The 11,101-nt window shown below is 38.9% G+C and overlaps 1 protein-coding gene across 2 annotated transcripts in view; it reads left to right on the forward strand.

Annotated features, from left to right (window-relative positions):
- LOC107679200 (jagged canonical Notch ligand 1) overlaps positions 1–8,244 on the forward strand; it is a 30,416-nt gene extending 22,172 nt beyond the window's left edge. Inside the window, exons 19-26 of one of the 2 annotated variants that reach the window (XM_016474747.1) lie at positions 395–422; positions 1,687–1,772; positions 2,527–2,640; positions 3,045–3,154; positions 3,256–3,489; positions 4,212–4,343; positions 4,796–4,943; positions 6,360–8,244. In XM_016474747.1, coding sequence (XP_016330233.1) covers positions 395–422; positions 1,687–1,772; positions 2,527–2,640; positions 3,045–3,154; positions 3,256–3,489; positions 4,212–4,343; positions 4,796–4,943; positions 6,360–6,814 — 1,307 coding nt within the window. In that variant the 3' untranslated portion in view covers positions 6,815–8,244. The remainder of the gene's footprint in view (positions 1–394; positions 423–1,686; positions 1,773–2,526; positions 2,641–3,044; positions 3,155–3,255; positions 3,490–4,211; positions 4,344–4,795; positions 4,944–6,359) is intronic. The other variant, XM_016474819.1, reaches the window with a different exon arrangement.
- Positions 8,245–11,101: the final 2,857 nt, after the last annotated feature.

The following is an 11,101-nucleotide window of genomic DNA, read 5'->3' on the forward strand; positions in this document are numbered from 1 at the left end:
TGGCTGGACATTGTCGGCTGCTGCCAGCTATGAAGGAAAAAATGTAAATGAGGGAAAGTGGAGACAGATGTCCCCCCTCCTCAAGCCCACCGCTTCTCCTCTGCTCTTTCTTTTTTTTTCCCCTCAATGTGCCTTTCTCATGTATTGTTGTGCACCTCTCGCTCTGTGAGAACGGAGAAACCTGGAGTCCTAAAAATTAAAAGAGAAGAAAAGCTGGAGACAGCATGTCAGTTAGTTACTGAGCAATCAGCGACTCTGCCAAACTGGACACCCACGCGAGCACGCAGACGCACACCGACACAAGCTCTGACATGTTGACTGTTGCGTTCATTCTTATGTGCTCACATGGGTGTGAAGTGAAACAAACCCTCTTCTCTCTCTCTCTCTCTTTCAGATACCAACGACTGCAACCCACACCCATGGTAAGTCCTGGCAAAACATTTACACACACAGCCTGCCGCTCTAAACAGGCCCGTACAGCTGTGCCGCACTTTCTCACACTCTCTCACAGTGCTGGGAAACAGGCACTCCCATAGCTTCTGTCATTCCAAGGGTGCGTTAAGCTCGCTGCCTATTGTGCTTTTGAAATCGGGTTCATCTGCTCGAGAAGTTGTCTAAGCAAGATTCTTGAGTTCACAATAACATCCCAGCAAAAGAGATTAGTACGAGTTAATTTGATAAGGATTTTGTCATTAGGAATTAAGGTCCGCTGATAACAGTGAACTGATAAAATGTACTTATAATAATTGGATTTACCTATTTTTACATGGTTGTAAAAGTTGTTGTGACATGCAAGCAGTGACAGATGTTTTTTATTAGTACACAGTTTGTATGTCTTTGATTTGAATCCTTTTGTCACTTTTATCAGTGAGGGTTTGACATTACAGTTGGAGATATTTTGATATACAATAATTTTGTAGGAAATATCCTTATAAAGTTACCATTCACTGGTGAGTTACGTTTTTTAACCAATTTTATTTTATATATTTTTTATTTTAATTTTGCTTTATATTGTTTTTTTCATTTGTTTTTCTTTTATTTACTGTATATATACATTAAAGTTTTTTTTTTTTTTTATTTTACTTTAGATTGCTTTTTATAAATGTTATATTATTTTATTTTATGTAATGTTTATTCATTTTATGTAATATTGTTTATTCATGTTACTTTATTCATTTGTCACTTTATATTATTTTGTATTTTTAAGTTTTTTAATTTTATTTTATTCCATTATATTTTGTTTTAAATATGTTTGTATTCATTTTTTTATTTTACTTTGTTATTGTATTCATTTATTTTTTATATATATATTTGGTTTTATGCTTATTTTTTAATTTTACTTTTATTCATTTTATTTTATACAATTTTTTTGTGTGTGTGTGTATATATATATATATATATATATATATATATATATATAATGACTGCCCCACAGTTGTAGAGTCATTCCCATCACAGAATAAACCACATATGAAACATACATATTTGAAGCATTTTTTTATTATTACTCTTTCCACTTTAGTTGGCCAAGTCAAACTTAGCCAACAGCTCTCATACAGTATGTCAATATGAACGTTTTGAGTCTCCTTTGGTGCTTGACTAATGCCGTTTCTGGACCCTGTTTGTAATGCTGCAAAGATGCCTGAACCGAACTGTGTCTGAGCTTCTGTCTTTCTCTCTCCATAGCTACAACAGCGGGACGTGTGTGGATGGTGAAAACTGGTACCGTTGTGAGTGCGCTCTGGGATTCGCAGGGCCAGACTGCCGCATAAGTGAGTGTTAGATGACGCCTGATACTCTTGGCTGTCAGCCCTGTTAATGTGCAAAACAAACAAACAAAAACAAACAGAGCTGGAGCAAAATGCACAGTCTAGCCACCCAATTAGCCAGCCCTCTGGGCAGAGTGCCAACAGCAAAGCAAGCAGCGTCCTCGCATTCTGCAGCGTTGATGTTCACAGCCCCTTGAGAGAAACTGACTCGCAGTGACCGAAAGCCAATCAGCCTAGTTATCCAGCACTGATTACAGAGCTCGGTTTGCTCTTTTAAAAGCTTTCATCTGGCTGCACGAGACATTCCTCAGGCTTTACTGCATCCAAACCTGCAAATAAGCTTGTGACGTTAATGTCAGCTGAGCCCAAGATGATATAGTCCATCAGGATAGGGTGTTCGCTCATACTTTATGAACTCGTCTCAAAGTGATCTCTTTGGGAGTTTTGCATGACACAGAATAAAGACATGATTGCTTAAAATCCTTAAAACTATGAATATTTAACTCAATGATCAAGACCACATGGCAATTTTGTCTTGTTTTAAGCAAAAACAAACCTTAACTCGAAGATATTCTTGGAAAACAAGCCTTTAATATCTTAAGCAGTCTTGCTTTTTAGGCAAATCCATTTTTTTTTAACAATATTTCAATGTTTTTACTGAGAAACAAGACCGTACCTGTTGCTCTTCATGCAATTGGAATATTTTAGGAATTTAAAAGTTCAGAGCATTCCTAAAAGATTCTCTTCATTCCTTCAGATATAAACGAGTGTCAGTCTTCTCCATGCGCAATTGGCTCTACCTGCGTAGATGAAATCAATGGTTATCGCTGCCAATGTCCACCTGGAAGAACAGGACTAGAGTGTCAAGAAGGTGAGAGTCATATAAGCTTGTGCAAAAAGGCTACACACCAAATAACCAAACCGACCTCACCTGTCCCCTCGGGAGACCATCATTTCTTGTTGAAAAGAACATCACGACCTGCATTAACACCTCCAAAATCTTTTCTTTCCTACATAGTAATGACTTAACCTTGCCAACAGTGCCAAAGTTGTCAAAAAAAAAAAGTCTCATCAGTTTGACAGTTCACATCAATTTGATGTACGTGGGCTGCAATGAATATGACAATCTTAAAAGAAATCATGTTAAAAAACAAATGGAAAATATACACACTGCGGGTAAATGGAAATGTAATGCTTCAGTTTTCACTCAAGAAGATCAAGCCGTACCAACCCCTTTCTTGCCATGTCATGTTCTTCTGTTGATGTCGTTCACAGTCATTGGGAGACCCTGTATTGCTAACGGACAAGTAGCTGCTGATGGTGCCAAATGGGAGGAAGACTGCAACGTTTGCCAGTGTCAAAATGGAAAGATTCATTGCACCATGGTAACTTAGCTGCCGCTGCATCGTATTCTTGAGGCATTTAGTAATACTTCTCTTAATTATGCGATCAAAAATGCTTATTTTTGTGTCTCTTTTTTCTTTAGATGTGGTGTGGACCAAAATCATGTCAGGCAGGAAAGGCCAGAAATGGGTGTCCTGCTGGCCAATCCTGTGTTCCCATCAAGGAAGAGCACTGCTTTGTCAAACCCTGTCCTAGTCTCGGAGAATGTTGGCCCCCTGCGCCCCCTTCACCCTCCAAATGCCACGCCAGCTTCTCTTACCAGGACGACAGCTGTGCCAACATCACGTTCACCTTTAACAAGGAGAACATGCCTCAAGTGAGTCATCCTTTCAGAGGAGAACGATTGAATTATGAGCTTTTGAGCTGTTTTCCCCTTCTCCAAACGTCTCCTCCACCCTTTTTTAATTCGGTGAGCGCAGTGGGGCATGAAAGATCAGGTTCTCTTCATCTAGGAGACAACGTTCCTCATGGGTGAAGTTTTCCATGCTGGTTGGATTCTCGCAAGCTTTGTTGTCATATCCAAACGCTTTTTCTTCAGATGAATAAAAGCGCAAGAAATACATCTTGTACAATAAGCTCTGGCTCAGAATCCCTTTCCGAACCAATACATTCCCGAGCTAATATCCCGTAACGGTTTAATACTTAGGCAGTTATTGAATGAGAGCAGAGTTTGAGAAACACCGCTGGCGGCTACCCACCAGCCAGCCCGAATTGCTGAATGAGAGACGAGCGAGTGCAACAAAGGACAGTGACAAGCATAAAAAACAAGTGGTTCTTCTACTAAAGGGCTACAGAAACTAGGGAGGAGTGTATAGGATTAATATTTTACAAGGGAGAGGGACCTTGCCATCTTTGTCTCAACTTTCTCCCAACCGACTAAATCTTTCATTTTGGTCTTTTCACCCTACCCGCACTGCTATTGGAGGCAAACCTAAAAACCGAGAAGTTTTGGGGATTTAAATGCATATTGTGCTAATTATTTTGTTGGAAAGTGCTTAAATATGAACAATCTCATAAGAAGTCTTTCTGTTGTGACAGGGCTTGAGTGTGGAACATGTTTGTAATGAGCTGAGGCACTGGTACCTGCTTAAGAACCTCACAGCAGAGTATGCTGTGTCCATCACCTGTGAGCTATCTTCATCAGCCAGCAACGAGATTCACGTCAGTATTGTAAGTACAGCTTTTCAACCAGTTTAAACGGGTCTAACATTTAAAGATGTTTCTGGAGGGCCACCTTTAGCTCCAACCTGTTACAACACACCTGACAGGAAGTTTCTAGCACTCTAAAAGACCTTGATCAGCTGGTTCAGGTGTTTCTAATTAAGTGGACACCACTTATTTAAAGCAATAGTTTACTCAAAGATGAATGTCATTTACTCACGTTTGTGTCGTTCCAAACCTGTATGACTTTCTTTCTTCTATGGAACACAAAAGATAAGATAATGTTTTTTTTTTTAAGTTCATTGTTTTCTTCATACACAAAGTAAATGGAGTCCAGAGTTTTTTGTGTACCAAAATGACTTACATTTTATGGACAAAAACAGTTGAAACATTCTTCAAAATATCTCAAGAAATAAAAGTACATCTTTTGTGATATTTATGAGTCTACGTTTCCTGTGCAGTCCACAGAAGAGCCCAGGTCAGAGAGGAGTCCTATTAAAGACATTACTGTTCAAATATTTGACTTGGTGAGCAAGCACAATGGTAACAGCACCATCATCAAAGCCATCACCGGCGTACGAGTTCACCAGACACCAAGCCCCAAAATTGGTAAGCAGCTCTCCGTCACACTGGACATTGGGTCCATCTTTGCTAAAAAGTAGTCGAAAATCTAAGTATTAAGGTTTCCACAGTCGTATTAAAATGTATGTCCTTGGTCTGTCTTGCCTGAGCAATGTTTTACTGTCAAAAGAAGCTTTAAGTCATTGAAGCCATGGAATGTTACATCAACTCTGCCAGTTGGATGGAATTTCAATTAGACATCAGGGCCCTCTTTATGCATGCTGTTCATCAAAAATGGCATCCTATGTTTCTGCGAAGCTGCTTAGTCTCTTCTTAACTTAAGAAACCTTTAAACCGTGTGCGCCAGCCTCTGTAGATTGGGCCAGGGGTCAACCAGTGTATGTCTTGTCCAAAATAGGAAAATGTTGCTGTTAAACTCATGTGTGGATTATTTTTTCCTACACCACTTCTGTTTTCAAACTCCAAGGTTTTCCCATACCCAAATGTTGATTTCTTTTTTTGCCATTAGATCAGTCAATAAAATCAAAACTTTTCTTGAAAATGTTACAAATATGAAACAAACATGAATACCAAGAGCACATTTCTAATAAGAGCATGATTTAAACTATTTTTAAAAGATTTCTCATTGTCCTGAATACTGACTTAGGCCCAATCCCAATTCTATTTTATACCCCTTCCCCTAGCCCTCCGCCTACCCCTTCCCCTTGTCCCTTGAAACGGAGTGTCGAGGGGTAGGGGTGAAAATATTCCCCTAAGAATTGGGACACCACTACTATACTGTCACACGTCATCATACGTCGTCTAGCAACTACAATACGCACACCTATACTGGTGTGTGCATTAGAGCCTTTAATTACCGTTCTCCTGTCTCTCTCTCTCTTGCGAATTGGCAATATTTGAGAAAAGGGTTTAGCGATTTATAATTATTGGGGGTACCAGCCCTGCTCAATGTCTATGGTGGTTATCGCCCTGATCAGACATGAAAATATGTTGTGGCACTATCGTGCAGTCTGTAATGATATGATGTTAGCAAACTTTAGCGATTTTTTGCAAACATTTCATGGAGTAACATGACCGTAAATATGAACTCGCGACTGAATGTAATATAAAACAAATGATTACTTTTCGTTAAAATCTTTATTAATGCCAAAAATGCTTACATTTATGTGTCTTTTTGTTCGCTCGGGCAGCCATGTTGCCGCTGAAGCCGGTTTACGCTGAGATAATTCATACCCCTTCGTTTGAAGTGTGGTCCCGAAAAATCTTCATTTGAAGGGCTATCTAGCCCTTCCCCTTACCCCTACCCCTCCAACCACAAGAGAATCGAGACACCCCTACCCCTTCACGTGAACGCGCGAAACGGTTGGGGTAGGGGAAAGGGGAAGGGCTAAGGGGTAGAATTGGGATTGGGCCTAACTGTCTCACTGGTTCTTCTGTCCCCAGACTACTTGGTTCCTCTGCTCAGCTCCATCTTCATCGTGCTCTGGATCCTCGCCCTGGCCTCGGCCTTCCTGTGGTGTATTCACCACCGGCGGAAACAGAACACCCACAGCAACACAACTACCTCAGCTACAGAGGACAATACCACCAATAACGTGCGTGAGCAGCTCAACCAAATCAAAAACCCCATCGAGAAACATGCGACCCACGGCGTGGCCATAAAAGACTACGAGGGGAAGAACACCATCATTGCCAAAATTAGGACGCATATCTCTGAGGTGGAGGAAGAGGAGATGGACAAACACCTGCAGAAAGCGCGCTTCACCAAACAGCCGGCCTACACGCTGGTGGAGCGGGAGGAGTGTGCGCCCAACAAAAACCCAAACTGGACTAACAAACAGGACAACAGAGACTTGGAGACGGCACAAAGCTTAAACAGGATGGAGTATATCATATAGCAGGCAGCTGCGTTGCCGTGCGACCGAACCCCTGTTGCACTTACCGGTCATTTGGCAGGGTCTCGGGGGGGGGGGGGGGGGGGGGCTTCTTAAAACTGTTGCGTCGTGTTCTGGACTCCAAGGCTGTTATTTGCCTAGAATCCTGTGTTAATTTAAGTTTTGACAAGCTGGCTTCACACTGGCAATTGTAATAGTTGCTGTGGACGGCTGGAAAACCCAAATGCTGCGTTTCGCATCCAGTGTTTTCCTTCAAAAAAGAAAAAAAAAACACATTTCAAATGTCTTTATTTTTGTGGATACGTTTGAGTATCTCTGAAAATTTTGCATAGTGTTTGCAAATAGTTTTAAGTGTTATTTTCGTTCATAATGACAATGCTCTCACAGCTAAAGTAGTTGTTTCTTCCTTATCCAGCAGCTGTGTGGAAACTCTCTCTTGTTGGTTTTACTTCTAGTTCTGAATTGAAACTACCTTCACAGCTACGCACCACAGCAATTGTCGGAAATGAGTATGAAAAAAGAAAAAATATATATTTATTATTTTTCTTTTCTTGGGGCGGGATAGGTCGATCAGCTTTCTGCTGCCAATATGAAGAATTGTGTCAATTTAGTGTAGATATGTATATTTTTTTTAATTAATCACTGTGTATATTTGATTTATTAACTTAATAATCAAGAGCCTTAAAATATCATTCATTTTTATTTATATGTCCTGTCTAGTTTTGAAGGTTTTGATAGCTTTGTTCAGACGACATTTGTTTCATGTTTCACATACCAAAATTTCAAAGAGAAAAAGCAGTCTATTTAAAAAAAAAAAACAAGATGGGCATTTGTGTGCCTAAGATTTTTTTTTTTCTTTCTTTTTATACATTGTCAGATATTTCAATATTTGAAACTTCTAATGCATGTATTTTGGCAACTCTTACCTGCTCAATGCAGGTAATGTCAACATCATGGCTGCTTTTTGTTTTGATACCTGGTGGCAGACACATTGCTTGCCACGGATGAAAAAGAAAAAAATAAATAATTAAAAAACCTAAAATACAAGGGAACACGAGTCTTTTAGTTGATTGTTGGTAAACCTGATTCACACAAATAATTTCTCTTCAGCTTCGGTTTGCAGTATGTCATAAGCTAGGCTGTGAATACTTGAACAGTAGGGGGCCAACGGAAACACTGTAGATGACTGCCTTGCTTTCAGGAGTCCATTTCTATTGCTGTGCACATGTAGTGTTCTTTTAGTTTCTCTTTTATATCAAGGCTCTCTAAAACACCAAACCGACATGCTTATCACATTTGTAAATTCTGACATTCTGAGATCATGGCAATATTCAATGTTCATATTTGACCTTATTGTAAATTAGTTTTTTAGTTTGTTCCTGGCGATATTTTTGGAATGTTATATTTATTAAACATTTTGTATAAAAGGAAAATTAAACGCTTGTTTTTGATTTGTGCTCCAATGTGCTGCTTAAGGAGGAGCTGAATCCTCTCATACGCTGACGTAATGTTATGTGAGGCACAAGGTCTGTCTAAATGTATTTACGTGGTACAACCGTGCGGGTCTGATTGTACCCGGTACCATGTGAAGACTGACGCCGCGACTAAACTACCCTTCCTACATGATGAATGAGGTATTCAGTAAAATAACTGCAGGGCAAAAGGCAAAGCTTATGGTGATGAGAAGAAGAAAGGGGTTTCCCAATATTTTCCAGTCATGTATCATGTAAATTCATCATTTACTTATGCATTAGTGACTTTCTTCTGTGGTATGCAAAAAAAAAAGACAGTTTGAAGAGTAAGGTTGCTGTTTTCCATGCACAATGAATGAGGACTGGAGATTTCAAGGTGCAAAAAGAACACAAAGACATCATCAAAGTGGTTCATACAACTCATGCCCTATATTCAAAGTCTTCTGAAGTCATGTGATAGCTTTGTGAGAAATTTAATTGAACGTTCACTCTAGCTTTTCTTATAATGAGTGAAATAAGTCCAATTTGTGAACCAATCATTCTTGTGAGTCACAACTTTTCAATCATTCAGTTGATCCAGTTCATAATACCTGTCTGAATGATTTATGAATCTGAGATAAACTTGCTGACTCAATTTGGTTGAAGCAGAGGAATATCAGTGAAAAACAATTTAAACTTCAGTCTGGCTTTTTATAGCTTCTGAACACTTTGGATATAATGCACAAGTAACTTGTATGATTATTCTTTTGTGCTCTGAAGCTTGAAATCATCAGTCTCCATTCATTGTAATTGCATCAAAATGAGTGCTCAGCACAGCCTCCAGAATTTCCTTTTGGTCTTCCACAGAAGAAAGGATGTTGAACGGGTTTGGATTGGGTTGATGACATTTTCTTGACCTTAATCAAAATGTCATAAATCAAATCTTCAATCGAAAACGACAGACTTCTCCTTGGTGATGTATGCTGAATTTCTCCAATCATTTAGTCCACTTAAACCTTAAACCTCACCCATCTCAAAATTTAACCAACAACCAATAAATAGACGTTCCCAATCTACATTTTTTTTTCTTTTTCGATAATCTGTTTCACTTGAATGTAAGTCAAAATGCGGAAGAAAGGATCTGTTGCTACTAAATTTACATCACAACTTTAAGCTTCAATTTGCTGAATGTTGATCTCCAATGTTATGTCATTCTGAGCACTAGATAATTCAAAGTAATAAAAAAATGAATGTCTTTATTATTAATAATTAAGTAATAGTAAAACATGAGTTATATTGTAAGGCAGTACAGTATATTGCATAAACAAAGTGATGATTTCATATATTCCGTGGACATTTAGTTCACAATTATCTCACTACAAAAATTGTATTGATTCAAATTTTATTACATAACATCAGAACATACAGTGAAATTATTTTAAAATGTGTTCTAACTCCAAACCAGAAGCATTCCGACTGCAGCGTTATGGGATTATTACAGCACAATGCTTGTATATTCTGATAACGTTTTTATAACACATATCTATTATACTAAATACATAAACATCAAGTGATTTGTAAGCACGGCTGGAAAATAAAGCATGTGACTCAACAAATTTATGCCCATACATATAATCATCCTGCCATCACGCACTACATCAATGTCGACTGCACCCGTGATTAGCCAAATATCGAACGCGAGCACCACTACAGCGTTCCATAACGTTGTCAGTCATCCTGCAGCAGACTTTTAGCTGTTACGAAAAGCAATAACACATTTACAAATAATAACCGCAGGGAGACGGCAGTCGGCTCCAATGGTGAAAACCCCTGATCACTTAAGGAACGAGGTGTATGTGAGAACACAGCGAAATCAATCATGTGCTCAGCTGAAGCTGGAAGAGTGGAGATTTCAGACGGATGGAGCCAGAGATTTGGGCTTGAAGCCACAGTGTGCTCAATGGCTCCCGCTAGTCTGAAATACAAATCTTGCACCGAAAACGTGAACTACATTCGTGTTTTTGTTTAGAGTGAAGTTACTGTTTGCTTGAGTTCCATTTAAGCTGTTGCTAGTGGAGTCTATTCAAACATTTGAGAGCTTCTTGGTAATCTAATTCAAGCGTTTGAGCAGTTTTGTGTTTTTTACTTTAAAGGGAGAAGGGAAGTACTGTATGTGCAGAGACTGTGTGTGGTGAACTCTTGTGCAACCGCCGCTGACAGACAGTATTACAGTAGAAGTGTGTACTGTAACCTCCATCGTGGTGGCGTCAGACATCCTCTCCCGTTCTGTGCCGTTTCATACATAAAATGCAACTCAAAGTGCTTCACAAGCATAAAATCAATTAAAATCAATCAACTATAAAAGATTCACAATGTAAAATAAAGCATATGGTTTGACCTCAATATCAATATAAAATAATAAAGCAATGATAAAAGAATCATAATATAAAATAAAACATACAAACTGACATACAAATAACTTCAAACCATATTATTATACTGATAAGCAACTTTAAAAAGATATGGTTGTAGAAGATATGCAAAAGGTTGTAGGTTTGGACCCAATAGTGCATGTGATGGTGATGATAAATGGAAACAAGGAAGATAGAATGGCCTGTAATCCATTTTCTCATCTTTGAGCTGAGGCGTTGTGAGCAAGTCATGCTGAATGAGTTCATCAATGAGTGAATGAATCACATAAGGAAGGTGCACCTTGCAACATGTGACTGTGGCACAATCTGTCAGATGACCATTAACGCTGTACTCTTTTGTTTAATATTAAATGAAGACAAAAATCTCACAAGATAGGATCTTTGTTGCAAGCCAAGTCTTTATTTAT

This window comes from Sinocyclocheilus anshuiensis, unplaced genomic scaffold (assembly GCF_001515605.1).
Source record: "Sinocyclocheilus anshuiensis isolate Anshui unplaced genomic scaffold, SAMN03320099.WGS_v1.1 scaffold413, whole genome shotgun sequence".
NCBI classification, from domain to species: Eukaryota; Metazoa; Chordata; class Actinopteri; order Cypriniformes; family Cyprinidae; genus Sinocyclocheilus; species Sinocyclocheilus anshuiensis.